The following is a 23,970-nucleotide window of genomic DNA, read 5'->3' as shown; positions in this document are numbered from 1 at the left end:
TCTCCATTCTACACACAATCACACAACTGTGGCCGTGTAAAATAGTTTCTGGTGAGGGAAGTGGAGTGCTTTAGAAAGAACTTCCCAAGCCATTTACTAAAATAAAATACAGTTAAGGGGCCTTGGAGGTGGAGCTGGGAGGGAGAGGGTAAGACAATAGGATCAAGAGAGAGATGAAAGAAGCTTCCCCGACATCACTCTACCACCCTCCAGGAATCAATGATTTGGGCTCAGGTACAGAGACATGAGGAGGAGGACTCTGACCAGCAACACATTCACAGCCCTAAGATTCAGGATACAGAGATGGTTTAGGATAAGCAGGGAAGAAAAGTGGAATTTTCTACATTTGAACCTACCATCCAAGTAACATTTATCGTTCGATATATATCTTCATAGTGAACTTGTACGGAGTAGTTAATCGGAAAGTAATCTTTCTGCAAATGAAATAAAAACCATTAACCCCCACATAATGGCCACTATGTTTAACTTTACAGCATGCTGTTGTTCCAACCACAACCCTCAGTGTAAGATCCACCCAATGCCCCCTCATAATCAGAACTGATCTTTGGGTGTCTGCCCTCCCAGTTGGAGTTCCTTCTCACAAGGCTTTATGTTCTCACTAACTATCCAAAAAAATCAATGGCCTAGCTTACAGGAAATTCACTCAGCAAAAAATAAAAATCAGCAGGTAGAAGATTTTAAACTTCCACTCAAAATGGCAATTGGTCGTAGTGGGTGATTGAAATGCTCCCACTTCCAACACACACTTGGATTAGTTGTCTTACTGGGAAACCATAATGAATGATGCTCCATTCTCCCATTCACTGTTGTACCTAAGTTAGGGAACAAGCTTTAAAGACCCCATGGTCAAACAGTTTTCCCAGAATGGCTGGAGAATATGGATGTTTGGGGTGGTAGACCAAGAGTCCTTGCCAATCATAGAACTCCACCCGGCAGCAATTGCTGACTTCATTTGAGGGATAACAGGAAGGAGTGAGGGAGTGGGGAGAAAGCATTAGGGTTCCTGGAATTGGCCACTTCTGCAGCAGTGGATTTGGGAATAAAAGCAATCACGGGAGCCTCAGCTGGGGGGTGTGCTACAACAGTGTGAAGCAGCATTTACCATGTACTTGACCCGTTGCCTGTACTGCAGCTTGTTGTGAAGTTCCTCCAGATGGATGCAGAGTGAGTCTGCAGTGACCAGTGCCCCAAGAAGACTTAAATCTGCAAGGAGAGAGGCAACATTTTGAGAAATTGCAATGGTGGTTTGAAAATTGGACAACAAATATCAAGTGATCAAACCAAGCGCACTATTGCAACATTGCTGACACATCAGCCAACCAAATCATTTGGATGAGAAGTTAAGGCCAAGAATGAGTAGGGTATAATTTTAAAGTGCTTGGAGGGAAGTATAGTGGGGTTTGTCAAAGGTATTGTAAGCAACACACATAAAAGTTGCTGGTGAACGCAGCAGGCCAGGCAGCATCTCTAGGAAGAGGTACAGTCGACGTTTCGGGCCGAGACCCTTCGTTAGGACACTGGTAAAGGTCCTTACAAAGGTACTGTAAGTTTTGTTTTAAAGACACAGTGATGGGTGCATGCAATGCCCTGCCAAATGGGTAGTACAGACAGGTACAGTTGTGACATTTAAGAAACTTTTAGATGGACACATGGATGATAGAAAATGGAAGACTACATGGAGGGAAGGGTTAGATTGAGCAACACACACAAAATGCCGGGGAAACTCAGCAGGTCAGGCAGCATCTATGGAAAAGAGTACAGTCGACGTTTCAGCTGAGGACCCTTCGATTGGAGAAAAAACACCGAGGAATAGATTTAAAAGGTGGGGGAGGGGAGAGAGAAGCACAAGAGCTGGAAAGTTGATTGGTGAAAGGACAGACAGCCATGGAGGAAAGAAAAGGAGGGGTGGGGGGAGTACCGCCACAGGGAGGCGATGAGCAGGCAAGGAAATGAGTGAGAGAAAAGGGGATGGGAACTAGTGAAGGAGAGGGAGAGCGGGGGCCATTACCAGAAGTTCAAGAAATTGGTGTTCATGCCATCAGGCTGGAGGCTACCCAAATGGAATATAAGGTGTTGTTCCTCCAATCCAAGTGTGGCCTCATCACTACAGTGGAAGAGGTCATGGATAGACATATCTGAATGGGAATGGGAAGTGGAATTAAATTGTGTGGCCACTGGGAGATTCTGCTTTTTCTGGCAGATGGAGTGTAGGTGCTCGGGGAAGCACCATTCTATGACTGGTCTCACCGATATACAGGAGGCCACACCAAGAGCACTGGACACAGTATATGACCCCAACAGGCTCACAGGTGAAGTGTCGCCTCACCTGGAAGGACTGTTTGGGGCCCTGAATGATAGTGAGGGAGGAGGTGTAGGGGCAGGTGTAGCACTTGTTCCGCTTGCAAGGATAAGTGCCAGGAGGGAGGGGCTAATGGCCAAGGGAGTCACATAGGGAGCGATCCCTGCGGAAAGCAGAAAGTGGGAAGGGGTGGGAGGGAAGGATGTTATTGGTGGTGGGATCACATTGGAGATGGTTAAGAGATGGAGAGCAAGTTAAAAGGTCAGTACAAACATTGTGGGCCAAAAAGCCTGTACTATGCTGTCATGAAAAAGATCAGCTTTGCTATGTATTTACTATGGAGAATAAAGACGCATACGTCAGGCTCCTTTTCATTGACTACAGCTCTGCCTTTAATACCATCATTCCAAATAAACTGATTCCTAAGCTCCAGAACCTGGGCCTTAGCACTCAGATCTGCAGCTGGATCTTCAACTTCCTCACAGACAGGACCCAGGCTGTAAAAATAGGGGACAAGCTCTCCTCTACAATCACTCTGAGCACCGGTGCCCCACAAGGCTGTGTATTCAGCCTCCTGCTGTACTCACTGTACACCTATGATTGTGTAGCCAAGTTTCCGTCAATCTCAATATATAAGTTTGCTGATGACACAACAATTGTAGGCCGTATCTCGGGTAATGGTGAGTTTGAGTAGAGAGAGAAAATTAAGAACCTGATGGCATGGTGCGGAGACAATAACCTATCCCTCAACATCAGCAAGACGAAGGAATTGGTTGTTGACTTCAGAAGGAGTAGCGGACTGCACGACCCAATTTACATCGGTGGTGTGCAAGTGGAACAGGTCAAAAACTTTAAGCTCCTCGGGTTCAATATCACAAATGACCTGACTTGGTCTAACCAAGCAGAGTCCACTGCCAAGAAGGCCCACCAGCGCCTTTACTTCCTGAGAAAACTAAAGAAATTTGGCCTGTCCCCTAAAACCCTCACTAATTTTTATAGATGCACTGTAGAAAGCATTCTTCTACGGTACATCACAACCTGGTATGGAAGTTGTCCTATGCAAGACCGAAAGAAGCTGCAGAAGATCGTGAACAAGGTGCAGCACATCACACAAACCAGTCTTCCGTCCTCGGACTCACTTTACACCGCACGCTGTCGGAGCAGTGCTGCCAGGATAATCAAGGGCGCAACCCACCCAGCCAACACACTTTCCGTCCCTCTTCCCTCCGGGAGAAGGCTCAGGAGCTTGAAGACTCGTACGGCCAGATTTGGAAACAGCTTCTTTCCATCTGTGGTAAGACTACTGAACAGATCCTGACCCGGATCTGGGCCGTACCCTCCAAATATCCGGAACTGCCTCTCAGTTTTTTTTGCACTACCTTACTTTCCATTTTCTGCTTTCTATTTATGATTTATAATTTAAATTTTTACTATTTACTATCAATTTGTACTTCAGGGAGCAGGAAGCGCAGAATCAAATATTGCTGTGATGATTGTACGTTCTAGTATCAATTGTTTGGCGACAATAAAGTATAAAGTATATTGTTATGTATAAACTGACGTGCTCCTGATTTAATAGAATTAGAATAGTACATGACATTCTGAAGTTGTGAATGGATTTACTTGAAAGTTAAATCTTTATTACCCAACCCATTGAACCAAGCCCTATCTGTACCCTAATGCATGGATCCCAACACACCCAACACAGTCCATTGAACCAAGCCCAATCTGTAACCTAATGACCCTATAGCTCAGTCCAAAATATTGAATCCAAAGGATTTCCAGGATTCAGCTCCAGCAACTCCTGTTCAATCCTGACTTCAGGCACTGCCTGTGTGGAGCTTGCATGCTCTCTCTGGTGTGTGTTCCCTTGACTTACCTTTCCTGAAGTCTCCATCAATTCCTTGGTCTTACTAACGTTGAGTGTAAGGTTATTGTTGTGACACCACTCAACCAGCTGATCCATCTCACTCCTGTACACCTCCTCAGCACCATCTGAAATTCTGCAAATAATAATTGTGCCATCAGCAAATTTATAGATGGCATTTGAGCTGTGCCTAGCCACCACAGTTGTGGCTGCCAAGAGAGTAATGGACTGGGCTTTGCATATGTCCCTGAGGTGAGCCAGTGTTGATTGTTAGACAGAAGGAGATGTTATTTCTGATTTGCACTGACTGTGGTCTCCTGGTGAGGAAGTTAAGGATCCTGTTGTAGAGGGAGTTAGAGAGGCCCAGGTTTTGAAGCTTGTTGATTAGAACTTGTATATGATTGTTCTGAATGCTGTTTTTCTATTAATTTTATTATGTTTATAAATTTTCCTGTAAACGCCTACAAGAAAATGAATCTCAAGGTAGTATATGGTGACACATCTCTCATTGCTACAGTCAGAAGTTCCCATCGGCTTCAAAAGAGCAACCATTATACCAGTGCCCAAGAAAAGCAGGTTAAGCTGCCTTAAAGACTATCGTCCAGTGGCACTGATATCTATGGTGATGAAGTGCATGGAGAGATTGGTGATGGCTAGAATCAACTCCTTTCTTAGCAACAACCTAGACTCACTGAAATTTGCCATGATAGGTCTATGGCAAATGTGATCTCATTGACTCTTCACACGGTTTTGGATCCCCTGGACAATACAAATGCCTGTGTCAGGATGTAAAATACACAAAACACTGGAGGAACTCAGCGGCCCATGCAGCAGCTATGGAAAAGACTAAACAGTCAACATTTTGGGCTGAGACACTTCATCAGGATGCCCTGTCATCACCATCTGAAATTCTGCCAACAATAGTTGTATCGTCAGCAAGTGTATGGATGGCATTTGCATTGTGTCATGGGAATGGAGAGAGTAGAGCAGTGAGCTAAGCACATACCTCTGAAATGCACCAGTGTTGATTGAGAGTGAAATGGAGATGATATTTCTGATCTGGTCTCCCACTGAGGAACCTATGTCAGGATGCCATTTATTGACTGCAGCTCAGCATTTAACACCATCATTTCTACAGTTCTGATCAAAAAGCTCCAGAATCTGGGTCTCTGTACCTCCCTCTTCAACTGGATCCTTGACTTCCTCACTGGGAGACCATAATCTGTGCAACCAACACCGGTGCACCTCAGGGATGTGTGCTTAGCCCACTGCTCTACTCTCACTACACCCATGACTGTGAGGCTAGGCACAACTCAAATGCCATCTATAAATTTGCTGACCATACAACTATTGTTGTCAGAATTTCAGATGGTGATGAGAGGGCATAGAGGAGCGAGATGTATCAGCTAGTTGAGAGGTGCTGCAGCAACAACCTTGCACTCAAGGTCAGTAGGACCAAAGAATTGATTGTGGACAAGAAAAGATAAAATGAGGGAACACACACCAGTCCTCAGAGAGGAATCAGCAGTGGAAAGGGTGAGGAACTCCAAATGCCAGATGTCATTATTCCTGAATATCTATCCAGGTATCACCATATCAATGTAGCTACAAAGAAGGCATGGCAGTGGCTATATTTCATCAGGAGTTGGAGGAGATTTGGTATGTCACCAAAGGCACTCACAAATTTCTATAGATGAACCATGGAGAGCATTCTAACTGGCTGCATCACTGTCTGGTGGGGGGGGGGGGCTTCTGCACAAGATCAAAAGAAGCTTCAGAATGTTGTGAACTTAATCAGCTTCATTATGGGCACACCATTCCCCAGTATCCAGGACATCTTCAAGGAGAGATGCCTCTAATAGGTAGCATCCATCATTAAAGATCCCCATCACCCAACACATGCCCTCTTTTCATTGCTACTGTCAGGGAGAAGGTACAGGAGCCCGAAGGCACACACTCAACTAACTCACTACTTCTTTTTATTTTTGAACCACTTATTTAATTTAACATGTTATAGAATATATACGAGGGGTGATTGATAAGTTCATGGCCTAAGGTACAAGGAGTCAATTTCAGAAACCCTAGAACATTTATTTTTCAACATAGTGCCCTCCTACGTTTACACACTTATTCCAGCGGTCGTGAAGCATACGAATCTTTGATCTCCTGAAAGTGTCCACAGCAGGGGTGATTGATAAGTTTGTGGCCTAAGGTAGAAGGAGATGAGTTATACAGCTCTCGTTACATGCACATGCAGTTCAACTCTTTGAGTGATTATGCAGAAAGTTTGACGTTAATAACTCATCAGGGGTGATTGATAGGATCATGGCCTAAGGTAGGAGATCACCCGAGATGAGTTATTAACTTCAAACTTTCTGCATAATCACTCAACGAGTTGACCTGCATGTGCATGTAACGAGAGCTGTATAACTCATCTCCTTCTACCTTAGGCCACGAACTTATCAACCACCCATCTGTGGACACTTTCTGGAGGTCCAAGATCCGTGTGCTCCACGACCACTAGACTAAGTGTGTAAATGTAGGAGGAGACTATGTTGAAAAATAAATGTTCTAGGTTTTCTAAATTTGACTCCTTCTACCTTAGGCCATGAACATATCAGTATGTGTGTAAAATAGTTAAATTAAGTAAGTTGTTAATAGCTATATATCATGTTTTTTCTTTGCTTATTATTATGTATTGCATTGTGCTTCTACTGCACCATTGCAAAGACAACAAATTTTATGACATATGCCAATGATATTAAACCTGATTCTGAATTCTGAATATACATACTTCTATAATAAATTTAACTTGATTTTGGTGTGGTCAACCACGTCTACGCTGAACACCAGCCATACCTCTAACTACCTTCATTGGTTTGAAGGATGGGTCTTCCCATACACATTTTCTTTATCATTACCCGAGTTCGTTTACAATTCCCCTTGCCAAGTGTTGCCTTGATGTTACCTTACTATTCAAGTCCATGCAGAGCGGTCTGAGCCAAATCCAATACACATATCAGCAGAGTTTATTAATGAGTAAATGTTACCTGATAGCAATGTCAACATTCCATCATTTTGATGATGGGTACACTAATGGTGCAACAATTTGATAGTTTGTAATATAACTGTTCAATCCTATAGTTTCTTAGTCGAGCATTGGGTGAGCCCGGGCTTTTCTCTTTGGAGAGACGGAGGATGAGAGGTGACTTAATAGAGATGTACAAGATGATAAGAGGTATAGATTGAGTAGAGAGCAAATGATGTTTTCCCCAGGGCAGAAATAGCTAATACGAATGGGCATAATTTTAAGGAGATTTTGAGGGGAGTATAGGGGATATGTTAGAGGTAAGGATTTTATTCAGAGAGTGACGGGTGCGTAGAATGGCCTGCCAAGGGTGGTGGTAGAGGCAGATACATTAGGGACATTTAAGGAACTCCTATAAAGGTACTTGCATAGTTGAAAAATGGAGGGCCATGAGGGAACGAAGAGTTAGATTGAGCTTGGAATAGGGTAAAAGGCCTGCAATGTGCTGTGTTGTTCTCTGTTCTTAGGTGGGTAAATGTTGCCATTTTAGTAGCCAAGGCTCAGGTTTTGTTTTGGTATACAAGTTCCACCACCAAAACTAGGGTCCATTTACCTTTGGTCCTGCTTGTGGCTGCAACCATTGTTTCATATTACATAGATCAAACTGACACTTCTGGTTTCTACCATTATCAAAATCTTAGGAGAGAGCAGAGGTCAATCAGTCACTTGTCATCATCAGCCACTTCTCTACCATCTCAGTGGAAGGGAAATGTGTTCTGCACATTCCAGACTTTGCCAAGTGACTCCCTACTGGGGCCATTATGGTCAAAATTATACGGAGCTATGTGTCTCTCTATGTGTGTACCTTCCTCTCCCTCTCTTTCTATAAGATGTGCCTCACTCTCTATCTGTCTCTCTTTCCCTCTCTGTGTCTTCTTCTCTGTGATTTCTTCTCTTGCTTGCTACCCATCTTCCTAAGTGTGTGTGTCTGTGTGATTTCCTCCCTCTCTGTATGAATTCCACTCCCTGTGTGTGCCTCCCTCTCTGACTCTCCAACTCCCTCTTTGTGTACCTCTCTATGACTCCCACTCTTTCTCTTCTTGATTCCCTTTCTCTTTAACTCCCTCTACCCATTTCTCTCCCCTTTTGGCCCTGTCCCTTACTATCCACACACACACACACACATCAACAGGACCACTTGCTCCCAAAAACTGCAGAATTGGCTATTAGATCATTCCTGTTGGGAAAGATTTTGTTTTCCACTAAAATACTTCTAAAAGCCCCTCCTTGACTACAAAACACTTTGGATTGTCCAGAGGTTGTGAAAGATAATACAAGTGCAAGCTCTCTCCATTCCATGCTGGCTAATTTCCCAGACTCTAATATACGTTTATCATAAATATTTGGCTTGATTCAGGGTATTGGCTCTTTATTTTGATGCATTCCACCTGGGTGGATAGAAACTGCCTCAATGTTTTCTCCTCTATCACAACTGGCACCCATATGTACACTATATTGTAATTATAATGAAAAGATACAAAGTCAAGTCCACGGGACCTCTCCGGCAAATTTCAACCCAGCCCTCCAGCCAGACTTCAGCAGTCACAAAAGGCTCAGTGCATGTTTCACTTGAGTTTGTAAGTGCTTGACTGATTAAACTCACAGCAGCATTCTGTCTGGATCTAGTCCCCACTTTAAGAGTGTGTCTCAGATGCCGGGAAAGCTGTAAGAAATGAACACCCAAAGTTTACTGGGCTCTGGAGATCACTGTGATCCAGATGTGGCTGCAATAATTTACTACAATACAATGTTTCAAGCCCTCTCCATTCCAAGAGTACCAGAAATGAGAAGATCGCATAATTTGGAGTTCCATCCAGATGTATTATCTTCGGATCTTCAATGTTATCCAAATGCTTCACACACCCCTCTTAAGTTTTGTTTTACCCTCCCCTCTTTTATATAAACGGGAGCATCTTACATGGCTATTAACCCTGCCACTGTGCAGTTGTGGTGTAGGTACAGGGATTCATCTTGTGTTACCATCACCAGGGTTGTGCTAAGAATGTTAGAGCAGACATTTGGTGTGGGACAGGCTGAGTCCCTCTGGGGTAGGGGTGTGCTTTGTAAAATCTGTGAGGAGTGGAAGGGAACATTGAGAGAATAAAAGTAGGATCAGTAGAGGAGTATTTTCATTGAGTGGTTGATGGTCAGCACAGACCCAGTGGGCTGAAGGAACTGTTTTGGAGCTGTATGACTCTATTAGAGGTCATTCAGTCTTCTTGCTGGTTGTGTCCAACTCAGTGTTCACTGGGAAGTGTAAGAAACCAACCGTGAAAAAAATGGAAACAAATACTTAACCACAAGGCTGGTGAATGTGGGTACCTCTCTCCCACCTCCTCCTCTTCTCCACCCAGTCTGTCTAGAGTCCCGAATTCTCTGCCCCAGAGTGAAGCTCGCTCAGAGAGAGTATTTAAATAACAGATACAGGCCTAAACTCTGATCTGGCAATCCTAAAGTCTGGTACATGTTGAATCTGTGAGACAGATCAGGACTAATTAACAAATTTTAATTATGATCTAGAATTAACTAGGATCTGCACTAACTCTGTCTTTAATTAACCTACCAATGCAAGTTCTGTCATCTCAGCAGCCAGAATTTCCGACTTTTTGCATTATAGACTGCTCTCAGAACCCTCGTGTGACCCAGAGAGCGTCTGTAGTAGAAAAAACAAATCTCCTGCTCAGAGGGAGATTGTCAGGGCAATGTTTTGTGATCGACACTAAAGGGTACTGGGCCAGAGGGTTTCAACCTGCAGTTGAGGGTGGCAGGGATCTGGCAGAGCAGGGGGATTGAAGCCTGGGGTGGATTGACCATGGTTACACTGAGTGGTGGGTTAGGACTGAGTGGCTGAGTGGCCGACTCCTGCTCCTATTTGCTCAGCTGAACCTTGGCCCTCTGCAGTAATGCACATTTCCCACCTCCTTTTTCTGCAGTCAGACCTTCATTCCTCCCTTCTGTTGCTACAAGGACTGAATACTCAAAGGCTCTCCACACCATTCCCTTTCAGCTCATCCAGAACTCTCTCACATCGAGGCCTCCGGTACTTGACGTCCTTCCACCAAGCCCAACCTCCACTCCTGTGTTTCGATCTCGAGATCCTCGTGTTAAGAATGCATCTCCATCCACGTTAACAACCTCACACTCCTCCTCCCAGTTGTGAGCCCCTATCCATTCACAGCTCGGATACAGAGATGCTATCCTGTAACTCATTTTTTGCTTCTTTCCAGCTCCTCCCATCACTGTCAAACAGGCACTTCAGCCCAACCTGTCCATGTTGACCAAGATGGCTACATCCCATTTGTCTGCATTTGGCCCATATCACTCTCAACCTTTCCTATCTATGTACGTATCAGTTCAAGTACCATTAAAACATTGTAATTGTATTCAAAGTAAATTTATTATCAAAATACACACATATGTCACCACTGAGATGTATTTCCTTGTGGGCACATATGGGAAAATAAAGAAATACAGAAGAATTTATGAAAAACGACAATAAACAAAGACTGGAAAACAACCAAAGTGCAAAAGCAGCAAATGGTGCAAATAAAAAATAAATAACACTGAGATCAGGAAACGCAGAGTCTTTGACAGTGAGTCTGCAGATTGGGGGATCAGTTCAGTGTTGAGGTGAGTGAAGCTATCCACACTAGCTCAGAAGCCCGATGGTTGTAGGGTAATAACTGGTGGTATGGGACCTCAGGCTCCCGTCACTCCTTACCGATGGTAGCAGTGAGAGGAAAGCATGTCCCGGATGGTGGTGGTCCTTGATGATGGATATTTCTTTCTTGTGGCAGTGCTCCTTGTAAATGTGTTCAATTTTACCTGCATTTACTTAGAAACACAGAAAACCTACAGCACAATACAGGCCCTTCGACCCACAAAGCTGTGCCAAACATGTACTTACTTTAGAAATTACATAGGGTTACCCATAGCCCTCTATTTTTCTAAGCTCCACGTACCTGTCCAGGAGTCTCTTAAAAGACCCTGTCGTATCTGTCTCCACCACAGATGGTGGCAGCCCATTCCACGCAATCACCACTCTCTGCATAAAAGACTTACCCCTGACATCTTCTCTGTACCTACTTCCAAGCGCCTTAAAACCGGGTCCTCTCATGTTAGCCATTTCAGCCCTGGGAAGAAGTCTCTGACTATCCACACGATCAATGCCTCTCATCATCTTATGCACCTCTATCAGGTCACCTCTCATCCTCCGCCGCTCACTCAACCTATTCTCAGAAGGCATGCTCCCCAATCCAGGCAACATCCTCGAAAAATCTCCTCTACACCCTTTCTACAGTTTCCACATCCTTCCTGTACTGAGGTGACCAGAACTGAGCACAGTACTCCAGGCGGGGTCTGCCAGGGTCCTATATAGCTGTAACATTACCTCTCGGCTCTTGAACTCAAACCCACAGTTGATGAAGGCCAATGCACCATACGCCTTCTTAAACACAGAGTCAACGGGTGCAGTTGCTTTGAGCGTCCTATGGACTCGGACTCCAAGATCCCTCTGAAGCTCCACACTGCCAAGAGTTTCACCATTAATACTATATTCTGCCATCATATTTGACCTACCAAAATAAACAACCACACACTTATCTGAATTGAACTCCATCTGCCACTTCTCAGCCCAGTTTTGCATCCTATCAATGTCCCGCTGTAACCTCTGACAGCCCTCCACACTATCCACAACACCCCCAACCTTTGTGTCATCAGCAAATCTACTAACCCATCCCTCCACTTCCTCATCCAGGTCATTTATAAAAGTAACAAACAGAAAGGGTCCCAGAACTGATCTCTGAGGCACACCACTGGTCACCGACCTCCATGTAGAATATGACCCGTCTACAACCACTCTTTGCCTTCTGTGAGCAAGCCAACTCTGGATCAACAAAGCAAGGTCCCCTTGGATCCCATGCCACCTTAGCTGTGCAATAAGCCTTGCATGCGGTCCCTTATCAAATGCTTTGCTGAATCCATATACACTACATCAACTCCTCTACCTTCATCATTGTGTTTAGTCATATACTCAAAAAATTCAATCAGACTCGCAAGGCACGACCTGCTTTGACAAAGCCATGCTGACTATTCCTAACCATATTATGCCTCTCCAAATGTTCATAAATCCTGCCTCTCAGGATCTTTTCCATCAACTTACCAACCACTGAAGTAAGACTCACTAGTCTATAATTTCTTGGGCTATCTCTATACTCCCTTTCCTGAATAAGGGAACAACATCCGCAATCCCCCAATCCTCTGGAGCTCTCCTGTCCCCATTGATGATGCAAAGATCATTGCCAAAGGCTCAGCAATCTCCTCCCTCGCTTCCCACAGTAGCCTGGGGTACATCTCATCCGGCCCCGGTAATTTATCCAACTTGATGCTTTCCAAAAGCTCCAGCACATCATCTTTCTTAATATCTGTACACTCAAGCTTTTCAGTCTGCTGCAAGTCATCCATTCATTCGCCAAGATCATTTTCCATAGTGAATACTGAAGCAAAGTATTCATTAAGTCCCTCTGTTATCTCCTCTGGTTCCATACACACTTTTCCACTGTCACACTTGATTGGTCCTATTCTCTCACGTCTTATCCTCTTGCTCTTCACATACTTGTAGAATGCCTTGGAGTTTTCCTTAATCCTGCTCACCAAGGCCTTCTCATGACCCCTTCTGGCTCTCCAAATTTCATTCTTAAGCTCCTTCCTGCTACCCTTATAGTCTTCTAGATCTCTATTACTACCTAGTTTTTTGTACCTTTGGTAAGCTTTTCTCTTCTTCTTGATGAGATTTACAACAGCCTTTGTACACCACGGTTCTTGTACCCTGCCATCCTTTCCCTGTCTCATTGAAACGTACCCTTGCAGAACTCCACGCAAATATCCCCTGAATATTTGCCACATTTCCGCTATACATTTCTCTGAGAACATCTGTTCCCAATTTATGCCTCCAAGTTTCTGCCTGATAGCCTATTTCCCCTTACTCCAATTAAATGCTTTCCTAACTTGTCTGTTCCTATTCCTCTACAATGCTATGGTAAAGGAGATAGAATCATGATCACTATCACCAAAATACTCTCCCACTGAGAGACCTGACACCTGACCAGGTTCATTTCCCAATACCACATCAAGTACAGCCTCTCCTCTTGTAGGCTTATCTACCTATTGTGTCAAGAAACCTTCCTGAGCACACCTAACAAACTCCACCCCATCTAAACCCTTCGCTCGAGGGAGATGCCAATCAATAATTGAGAAATTAAAATCTCCCACCACGACAACCCTATTATTATTACACCTTTCCAGAATCTGTCTGCCTATTTGCTCTTCGATGTCCCTGTTACCATTGGGTGGTCTATAAAAAACACCCAGAGTTATTGACCCCTTCCTGTGTCTAACTTCCACACACAGAGACTCAGTAGACAATCCCTCTATGCCTTCCTCCTTTTCTGCAGTCGTGACACTACCTCTGATCAGCAGTGCCACGTCCCCACCTCTTTTGCCTCCCTCCCTTTCCTTTCTGAAACATCTAAAGCCCAGCACTCTAAGTAACCATTCCTGTCTCTGAGCCATCCAAGTCTCTGTAATGGCCACAACATCATAGCTCCAAGTACTGATCCACGCTCTAAGCACATCTGCTTTGTTCATAATACTCCTTGCATTAAAATAGACGCATCTCAAACCATCAGTCTGAGCACATCTCTTCTCTATCACCTGCCTATCCTCTCTCTCTCGCACAAGCTTTATTTGTGCGCCAGCATCCACTTCCTCCGTCTCTTCAGTTCAGTTCCCAACCCCCAGCAGTTCTAGTTTAAACTCTCCCCAGTAGCCTTAGCAAACCTCTCCACCAGGATATTGGTCCCCCTGGGATTCAAGTGCAACCCGTCCTTTTTGTACAGGTCACACCTGCCCCAAAAGAGGTCCCAATGATTCAAAAATCTGAATCCCTGCCCCCTGCTCCAATCCCTCAGCCACGCATTTATCCTCCACCTCATTCTATTCCTATACTCACTGTCATGTGGCACAGGCAATAATCTTGAGATTTCTACCTTTGCAGTCTTGCTTCTCAACTTCCTTCCTATCTCCCTGTAGTCTGTTTTCAGGACCTCCTCCCTTTTCCTACCTATGTTGTTGATACCAGTATGTACCACGACCTCTGGCTGTTCACCTTCCCACTTCAGGATATCGTGGACGTGATCAGAAACATCCTGGACCCTGGCACCTGGGAGGCAAACTACATCTGAATTTCTTTCCTGCGTCCACAGAATCGCCTGTCTGACCCCCTAACTATAGAGTCCCCTTTCACTGCTGCCATCTTTTTCCTTTTCCTACCCTTCTGAACCACAGGGCCAGACTCTATGCCAGAGGCACAGCCACTGTTGCTTCCCCCAGGCAGGCCATCCCACCCAACAGTACTCAAACAAGAGTACTTATTGTTAGGGGGACAGCCACAGGGGTTCTCTCTAGTATCTGACTCTTGCCCTTCTCTCTCCTGACTGTTACCCACTTATCAGTCTCCCAAGACCCCGGTGTGACTACCTCCTATAGCTCCTCTCTATCACCTCCTCACTCTCCCTGACCAGATGAAGCTCATCGAGCTGCATCTCCAGTTTCCTAACCCAGTCGCTAAGGTGCTGCAGCTCAACTTACCTGGTGCAGATGTGGATGTCCAGGAGGCTGGGAGACTCCAGGAATTCCCACATCTAACATCCAGCACAGAACATCGGCCTCACATACATACTTCTTGTCTGTATTCTACACTGTTAACCTACCTCGCCTCAACCAGTTATCACCGAAGCCCCGTTGAGCCAAAACCCGCCTACTCTGTTTACCTCTACTCCATCCTCCGCTCTATAAAGCTGTCTCCTTTTAAACTCTTCTCGCTGTTCTAACTGGCTGACGTCCATGCGCTTGCGCAGTCGTGCCTCGATTTCCTCTTGCAGCTTGTCCCATATGTTCACCACATTCTGTCTGAAAAACGTAAGCCCCAGTTCCTCTCTGAATCCTTCCCTCAGACTTATGCCCACTAGTCTTAGACTCTCCTACCCTACCCTGGGGAAGGTCATGCCCTTACTTCTGAATTTCAAAGGTCATCTCTCAGCCTCCTGCACTCCAGGGAAAACAATCCCAGCCTATCCAGTATCTCACTATAAATCAAGCCCTCCTTTAACAGCAACTCCCTTGTGAATCATTTCTGGATCTTTTCAAGCTTAATCACATCCTTCCTGTCCAACTCAAGGATACGTCAGAGAGGAGGACAGCAGCAAGAGAGACCAGTATGTTCATCAGATCCACAGGGGAAAAAAAACAGTAGGAACAGAAGAGATTGGAGACCATTCAGCACTTTGAACCAATCTTCCCATTCAACAAGCTCACCTCCCGCACTGACCTTCATATCCCCCAATTCCTCTAATATCCAAAACTGTCTTAGTTCCTGACCTGAATACACTCAACAGTTGATCCCACATACGCCTCACAGATCCCAAAGATTCAGTATTCTATCTGAAGAAATTCCTCCTCACTTCAGATCTGGATAACCAGCACTTATTCTGAAATTGAACCCTGGTTCCAGACATCCCAGTCAGAGGAAGCATCAGCCTTGTATCTTCCCCCTTTATATGCCCTTGCCTCCTGTAAGAAACAAAATAAGATCACAAACAAGAGAAATTCTGCAAGTGCTGGAAATCCAAACATACACACAAAATGCTGGAGGAACTCTCTAGGCCATATATGGGTAAACGGTCGACATTTTAGGCCGAGCCCCTTCACCAGGACTGGAAAAAAGCGAGGAGAAGTCAGAGTGAGAGAGTGGGGGGAGGAAAGGAAGTGGTACAAGGTAGTAGATGATAGGTAAAACCAGGAGAGGGGGGTTGCGAAGGAAAGAGCTGGGAATTTGATTGGTGTAAAAGATAAAGGGCTGGAGGAGGGGTTATCTGATAGCAGAGGACAGAAGGTCATTGAAGAAAGAGTAGGGGGAGGAACACCAGAGGGAGGAGATAGGCAGAGAAGGATATAAGGTGAAAGGGGGAAATGGGATGGGGAATGGTGAAGGGGAAGGGGGGTGGTCAATTATCAGAACTTCGAGAAATCGATGTTCATGCCATCAGGTTGGAGGCTACCAGACAGAATACAAGCTGTTGCTCCTCCAACCCCATTGCAACAGTAGAGGTGGCCACGGTCCGACATATCAGAATGGGAATAGGGAAGTAGAATTGAAATGGGCAGCCACTGGGAGATCCCACCTTTTCTGGCAGATGGAGCGTAGGTACTCAGCAAAGCAGTCTCCCAGCCTACATCGGGTCTCACTGATATACAGCAGGCCACACTGGGAGCACCAGATACAGTAGATGACCTCAACAGACTCACAGGTGAGGTATCACCTCACCTGGAAGGACTGTTTGGGTCTCTGAATGGTAGTGAAGGAGGTGGTGTTGGGGCACATATTCCACTTGCAAGGCAAGTACCAGGAGGGAAATCAATGGGGAGGGAAAAATGGAGAAGGGAGACAAATAGGGAGTGATCCCTTCAGAAAGCTGAAAGTGGGGAGAAGAGGCAAAGATGTGCTTGTTAGTGGGGTTTTGTTGGAGATGGTGAAAGTTGCAGAGAATTATATGCTGGATGCAGAGGCTGATGGGGTGATAGGTAAGAACAAGAGGAACCCTATCCCTGGTAGGGTGGTGAGTGGATGGGATGAGGGCAGACAGGAATGAAATGGGAGAGATGGAGGTGAGGGCAGCATTGATGGTGGAGGAAGGGAAACACCTTTCTTTGAAGGAGGTCATCTACTTCATTCTGGAATGAAAAGCCTCATCCTGAGAGCAGATGCGGCAAAGAGAGAAATTAAGAGAAAGTGGTGGCGTTTTTGCAAGTGATGGAGTGGTAAGAGGAATAGTCGGGATAGCTGTGAGTCAGTGGATTTATAAAAGATATCAGTGAATAAACTGCCTCCAGAGATCGAGAAAGGGGAGGGAGGTGGAACGAGCTTCCAGCAGAAGTGGTTGAGGCAGGTTCGATGTTGTCGTTTAAAGTTAAGCTGGACAGCTATATGGACAGGAAAGGAATGGAGGGTTATGGGCTGAGTGCAGGTCGGTGGGACTAGGTGAGAGTAAGAGTTCGGCACGGACTAGAAGGGCCGAGATGGCCTGTTTCCGTGCTGTAATTGTTACATGGTTATAGGTGTCGGAAATGAAGCAGCTAAATTTGAGGCTAGGGTGGAAGTTGGAGGCAAAATGGATGAAGTTGACGAGCTCAGCATGGGTGCAGGAACAAACCAATGTATTTGTCGATGTAGTGTAGGAAAATTTGGGGAGTTATACCAGTGTAGGCTTGGAACATAGACTTTTCAACGTAGCTGACAGAAAGTTAGGCATAACTGTAACCTATGCAAGTGCACATGACTACCCCTTTTGTTTGAAGGAAGTGGGAGGAGCCGGAAGAGAAATTATTGAGAGTGAGGACCAGTTTCACCAGATGGAGGAGAGAGATGGTGGAGGGAAATTGCTTGGATCTGGTGTTCAGAAAGAAGTGGAGGGTTTTGAGGCCTTCCTGATGGGGGATGGAACTGTTTAGGACTGGACATCCCTTTGTGAAAATGAGACAACCAAGGCCAGGGCACTTAAAGTCATTGAACAGATCAAGAGCATGTGAAGTGTCACAGACGTAGGTAAGAAGGGACTGAACCTGGTGGGTGAAAGAAAAATAAAGAGTTAAGGTATGCAGTTTAAAGGTCGGCGGGGCAAGGACAAGCAAAAAAAAATGGGTCTACCTGGACAGGCAGGCTTGTGGATCTTGGGAAGAAGGTGGAAATGGGAGATGTGAGGTGAGGGAACTGAGGTTGGTGGCACTGGATGGGAGATCCCCAGAGTTAATAAGGTCAGTGATGATGTGGGAGGCAATGGCCTGGTACTCCTCAGTGAGGTCCTCTTCAAGGGGCAAGTAGGAGGTGGTGTCTGGGAGTTGCCACCTGCCCTCACAAGGTAGTCCACCAGCAACCCCCCCCCCTTTAAATCTTTCATTTCCTTCATCCTCTGCCTGCACTCTTAACTATTCCCATCTGACCTAGAACAAGACCCACCATCATAACCACAGACTTATTACTGATTGTTGTTTCTTTCGCACTTATGCCTCGTTTCACAGTATTTTTCCTCAGTGTATTGTGTAATTTACTAGTTGAGGCATTGAGTTCAAGAGTCGGCAAGTTATGTTGCAACTGTAGTTAAGCTGAATGTGGAGTTTTGCATTCAACTCTGGTTGCCCCGTCATAGAATGGATGTGGAGGCTTTGGGGATGTTGCTGTAAGTTTTACTAGGATGCTACCTGGATTACAGGATGCGTGCTAAAATGCACCGTAAAGAGAGGTTGGATAAACCAGGCTTTTCCTCTTTGGAATACTGGAGGCTGAGAGGAGATATGATAAAAGTTAATAAGATTATGAGAGGCCAATAGTTTTTTCTCTCCAGAATCAAATGTCTAGTACCAGAGAGTATATATTTAAGGTGAGAGGGTGAAAGTTCAAACAGAGATGCACAGGGCAATTTTTAAAAATATGAACAGTTCGCGGAATGTGCAGACACGGTTGGTGTGGCGGCAGATATGATAAAGGCTATTAAGGGTTTCTTAGATAGGCACACGACTGTGTCGGGAATGGAGACACGTTGAAATATGTGGAGGCAAAAGGGATTCGATATCATTAGCCTAGCCAGTTCAGCAGAACATGATGGGCAGAATGGCCTGTTTCTGTGCTGTCTGAATCCACGAGCTTGTGATATTGCTGCAGGATTTCCTTTGTTCTTTACCTCACCATACTTGTGCAGATGAAGGAATGGGAAATGGATGAAGTCGACGAGTTCAGTGTGGGTGCAGGAAGCAGCAGCAATGAGTTGATGTGGCGTAGGAAAAGTGTGGGACGGCCACCAACAACACAGACTGTTCCACGTAGCCAACAAACAGGCAGGCATAGCTGGGACCCACGTCAGTGCCCATCCTACACCTTTTGTTTGAAGGTGTTTCCTGCACCCATGCTCAACTCGTCAACATCATCCACTTTACCTCAAACTTCCACTCTGCCCTCAAATTTACCTGGTCCATTTCTGATACCGCCCTCCCTTTCCTCGATCCGTCTCCATCTCTGGAGATAGTGTATCCCCTGATGTCTATTGTAAACCCATGGACTCTCACAGCTACCTCTTCCCACCCTGTTACTTGTAAAAGTGCCATCCCCTTCTCTCAAATCCTCTAGAACGAAGGCGATGTCCTCCTTTTACAAGGAAAAGGGATTCCCTTCCTCCACCATCAATGCTGCCCTCAGCTGCATCTCTTGTATTTCACCCACGTCTGCTCTTACCCCATCCTCCCACTACCCTACCAGGGATAGGCTTCCTCTTGTCCTCACCTACCATCCCACTACCCTCTGCACCTAGCACATAATTCTGCAAAACACCTGCCATCTCCAACGGGATCCCAGCACCATCTCTCTCTCCTGCCCAGATGCTGCTTTCCACAGGGATCGCTCCCTACGCGACTCCCATGTCCATTCGTCCCTCCCCACTGATCTCCCTCCTGGCACTTTTCCTTGCAAGTGGAATAAGTGCTATAACTGCCCCTACACCACCTCCCTCACTACCATTCAGGGCCCGAAACAGTCTTTCCAGGTAAGGCAACACTTCACCTGCGAGTCTGTTGGGGTCACAGACTGTATCCAGTGCTCCTGGTCTGCCAGAAAAAACAGGATCTTCCAGTGGTCACCCACTTTAATTCCACTTGCCATTCCCATATGTCTATCCATGACCTCCTCCACTGTTGTGATGAGGCCACACTTAGATTGGAGGAACAACACCTTATATTCCATTCAGGTAGCCTCCAACCTGATGGCATGAACACCAATTTCTCAGATTTCTGGTAATGACCCCCCCCCCCACCCGTCCTTCACCATTTCTCATCCCCTTTTCCCTTTCTCACCTTAGTTCCTTGCCTGGCCATCGACTCCCTCTTGTGCTCCTCCCACCTTTTCTTTCTTCCATGGGCTTTGTCCCTTTCACCAATCAACTTCCCAGCTCTTTACTTCATTCCTCCTCCTCCAGGTTCCACCTATCACCTTGCGTTTCTCTCTTCCCTCCACACATCTTTTAAATCTATTCAGCATTTTTCCTCCAGTCTTGCCGAAGGGTCTCGACAGAAAATCTTGACTGTATTCTTTCCACAGTTGCTGCCTGGCCTGCTGAGTTCCCCCAGCATTTTGTACGTGTTTCCTGTATCCAGTCTATCCTTGATGCCAATTCCCTCCACGGCCACTGGATTACTGGATTCACTTTGGCCAGGGAATGAGAGTTGCTGATCCACTGTACATATCTGCACTCGATCAGGAAATGGTAGCATTGCACCTCAGTTCACACATCAGTGATCTCCCCTTACAACCTTGATACCCTGAAGCTGTGGTACAAGGCAAGGCCTTGTTGGTGAGAGGACAGTTGGATAAAGTGGGGCAAGGAAAAAACGGTAGAGACTGGGTTCAATGCCACAGGATCAGCAGCTGATCTGAGCAACCCTGCAGACTGTGGTAAACAGCATTAGTTTCGAAAGGTACAGATTCAGATACGTATGCAGAAATATTCACTGAAACACAGTGTGTCGTTTGCATTAACAATCAGCACATCCAAGGATGTGCTGGGGGCAGCCCACGAGTGTCAACACATATTCTGGCACCAATGTAGCGTGCCCACAATGCTCAGCAGAACAACAGAACACAACAAGCAACAAAACAACAACAGCAAAACATATACCTTTCCTCGCTCCCAACCTCTCCCCCACCCACCCATACACAGGGCTGTCCTCCAATTCCAGGACAGCACTCCCGTCTCCAGGCTCCAGCCATCAGGCTTGGAAGTCAGGGTAATAATTAACTTCTGAGCTCCATCCTTCAGTACCTACCCCTGGACTAGCCAATGACGGGACCCCAAACTCCGGATGTACCAACTGACTGCCTTCACGCCTGCTGCTTGCAGGGACATCCTATCCCAGGATGCACTGACCTGGGACAGCCGGCATCAACAGATATCCTTCGCCACCAATCCATGTTGCTGGCTTTCAAATGTGAAGCAGAGGACGAGACACCAGGTATCATTTATCCCTTTGTTCTCATCGTTGGACATTGAAGCAAGGGGCAAAGGCCTGACCTCTAATAACTCCTTCCCACACTTACCACAAAATCTTAATCTGACCTCTAACTCCCTTCCCTGACCCCAAAACCATTCCAACAAATTTAAAAAGCAACTAAGTTTGAGCCACAATCTCGACAGAGATAGCATCTCAGTGCTGGAAACAGGGGCCAGCATGAGCACAGTGGGCTGAAGGGACTGCTTTCTGTGCTGAATGACTCCATGAAGGATTCTCCCCTCTCCAATCTTATCCCAACCAGAACCGGCTTGAAGCAACAACTACTGATTTGCCCTCAGGTTCCTGCCTTTGAAGAGTTTACAAGTTTTGCTATAAAACTACATTCTTAAAGAGCTGCTCATAACTTCAAACCAGCAGTTTGTATTCCAGAGCAGGAACCAGGCTCCTTCTGTAACAAAGCATCTTGACAACATAGATAAAAAGGGAATTCCAGCTTAACCAGCATCAGCTCATTAGCAAACATCTTTCACTAATAACTTGCCTAACCACCTCTCAGAATGCTTTGAAGATGCTTTCCATACAGAGAATAACATGCACAGACTGTAGCTAATGAGGAAATACAACCAGCAATTTTTCAACAAGATTAAGTTGAAAGATTAGTTGCAATTAACTTTAGTTAGCTTTGTTCAAATGTGATCATGTATAGAATTTGGCAGACTCCTTTATGATGGGCAACCCCAACTAACTGCATTGTGGCCAGGACATAGAAACATAGAAACATAGAAAATAGGTGCAGGAGTAGGCCATTCGGCCCTTCGAGCCTGCACTGCCATTTATTATGATCATGGCTGATCCTCCAACTCAGAACCCTGCCCTAGCCATCCCTCCATACCCCCTGACCCCCGTAGCCACAAGGGCCATATCTAACTCCCTCTTAAGTATAGCCAATGAACTGGCCTCAACTGTTTCCTGTGGCAGAGAATTCCACAGATTCACCACTCTCTGTGTGAAGAAGTTTTTCCTAATCTCGGTCCTAAAAGGCTTCCCCTCTATCCTCAAACTGTGGCCCCTCATTCTGGACTTCCCCAACATCGGGAACAATCTTCCTGTATCTAGCCTGTCCAATCCCTTTAGGATCTTATACGTTTCAATCAGATTCCCCCTCAATCTTCTAAATTCCAACGAGTACAAGCCCAGTTCATCCAGTCTTTCTTCATATGAAAGTCCTACCATCCCAGGAACCAATCTGGTGAACCTTCTTTGTACTCCCTCTATGGCAAGGATGTCTTTCCTCAGATTAGGGGACAAAAACTGCACACAATACTCCAGGTGTGGTCTCACCAAGGCCTTGTACAACTGCAGTAGTACCTCCCTGCTCCTGTACTCGAATCCTCTTGCTATAAATGCCAGCATACCATTCGCCTTTTTCACCGCCTGCTGTACCTGCATGCCCACTTTCAATGACTGGTGTATAATGACACCCAGGTCTCATTGCACCTCCCCTTTTCCTAATCGGCCACCATTCAGATAATAATCTGTTTTCCTATTTTTGCCACCGAAGTGGATAACTTCACATTTATCCACATTAAATTGCATCTGCCATGAATTTGCCCACTCACCCAACCTATCCAAGTCACCCTGCATCCTCTTAGCATCCTCCTCACAGCTAACACTGCCACCCAGCTTCGTGTCATCCGCAAACTTGGAGATGCTGCATTTAATTCCCTCATCCAAGTCATTAATATATATTGTAAACAACTGGGGTCCCAGCACTGAGCCTTGCGGTACCCCACTAGTCACCGCCTGTCATTCTGAAAAGGTCCCGTTTATTCCCACTCTTTGCTTCCTGTCTGCTAACCAATTCTCCACCCACACCAATACCTTACCCCCAATACCGTGTGCTTTAAGTTTGCACACTAATCTCCTGTGTGGGACCTTGTCAAAAGCCTTTTGAAAATCCAAATATACCACATCCACTGGTTCTCCCCTATCCACTCTACTAGTTACATCCTCAAAAAATTCTATGAGATTCGTCAGACATGATTTTCCTTTCACGAATCCATGCTGACTTTGTCCGGTCATTTCACCGCTTTCCAAATGTGCTGTTATCACATCCTTGATAACTGACTCCAGCAGTTTCCCCACCACTGACGTTAGGCTAACCGGTCTATAATTCCCCGGTTTCTCTCTCCCTCCTTTTTTAAAAGGTGGAGTTACATTAGCCACCCTCCAATCCTCAGGAACTAGTCCAGAATCTAACGAGTTTTGAAAGATTATCACTAATGCATCCACTATTTCTTGGGCTACTTCCTTAAGCACTCTAGGATGCAGACCATCTGGCCCTGGGGATTTATCTGCCTTCAATCCTTTCAATTTACCTAACACCACTTCCCTACTAACATGTATTTCGCTCAGTTCCTCCATCTCACTGGACCCTCTGACCCCTACTATTTCTGGAAGATTATTTATGTCCTCCTTAGTGAAGACAGAACCAAAGTAATTATTCAATTGGTCTGCCATGTCCTTGCTCCCCATAATCAATTCACCTGTTTCTGTCTGCAGGGGACCTACATTTGTCTTTACCAG

At 45.6% G+C, this 23,970-nt stretch overlaps 1 protein-coding gene across 1 annotated transcript in view; it reads right to left on the bottom strand.

Annotated features, from left to right (window-relative positions):
* Nucleotides 1-23,970, bottom strand: part of il34 (interleukin 34) — a 99,581-nt gene that overhangs the window by 16,032 nt on the left and 59,579 nt on the right. Inside the window, exons 3-4 of the mRNA XM_063067366.1 lie at nt 1,124-1,224; nt 357-434 (exon numbers count right to left, since the gene is read on the bottom strand). Coding sequence (XP_062923436.1) covers nt 357-434; nt 1,124-1,224 — 179 coding nt within the window. The remainder of the gene's footprint in view (nt 1-356; nt 435-1,123; nt 1,225-23,970) is intronic.

Source organism: Mobula hypostoma, chromosome 14 (assembly GCF_963921235.1).
Source record: "Mobula hypostoma chromosome 14, sMobHyp1.1, whole genome shotgun sequence".
NCBI classification, from domain to species: Eukaryota; Metazoa; Chordata; class Chondrichthyes; order Myliobatiformes; family Myliobatidae; genus Mobula; species Mobula hypostoma.
This window is presented reverse-complemented; position numbering and strand designations above follow the sequence as displayed.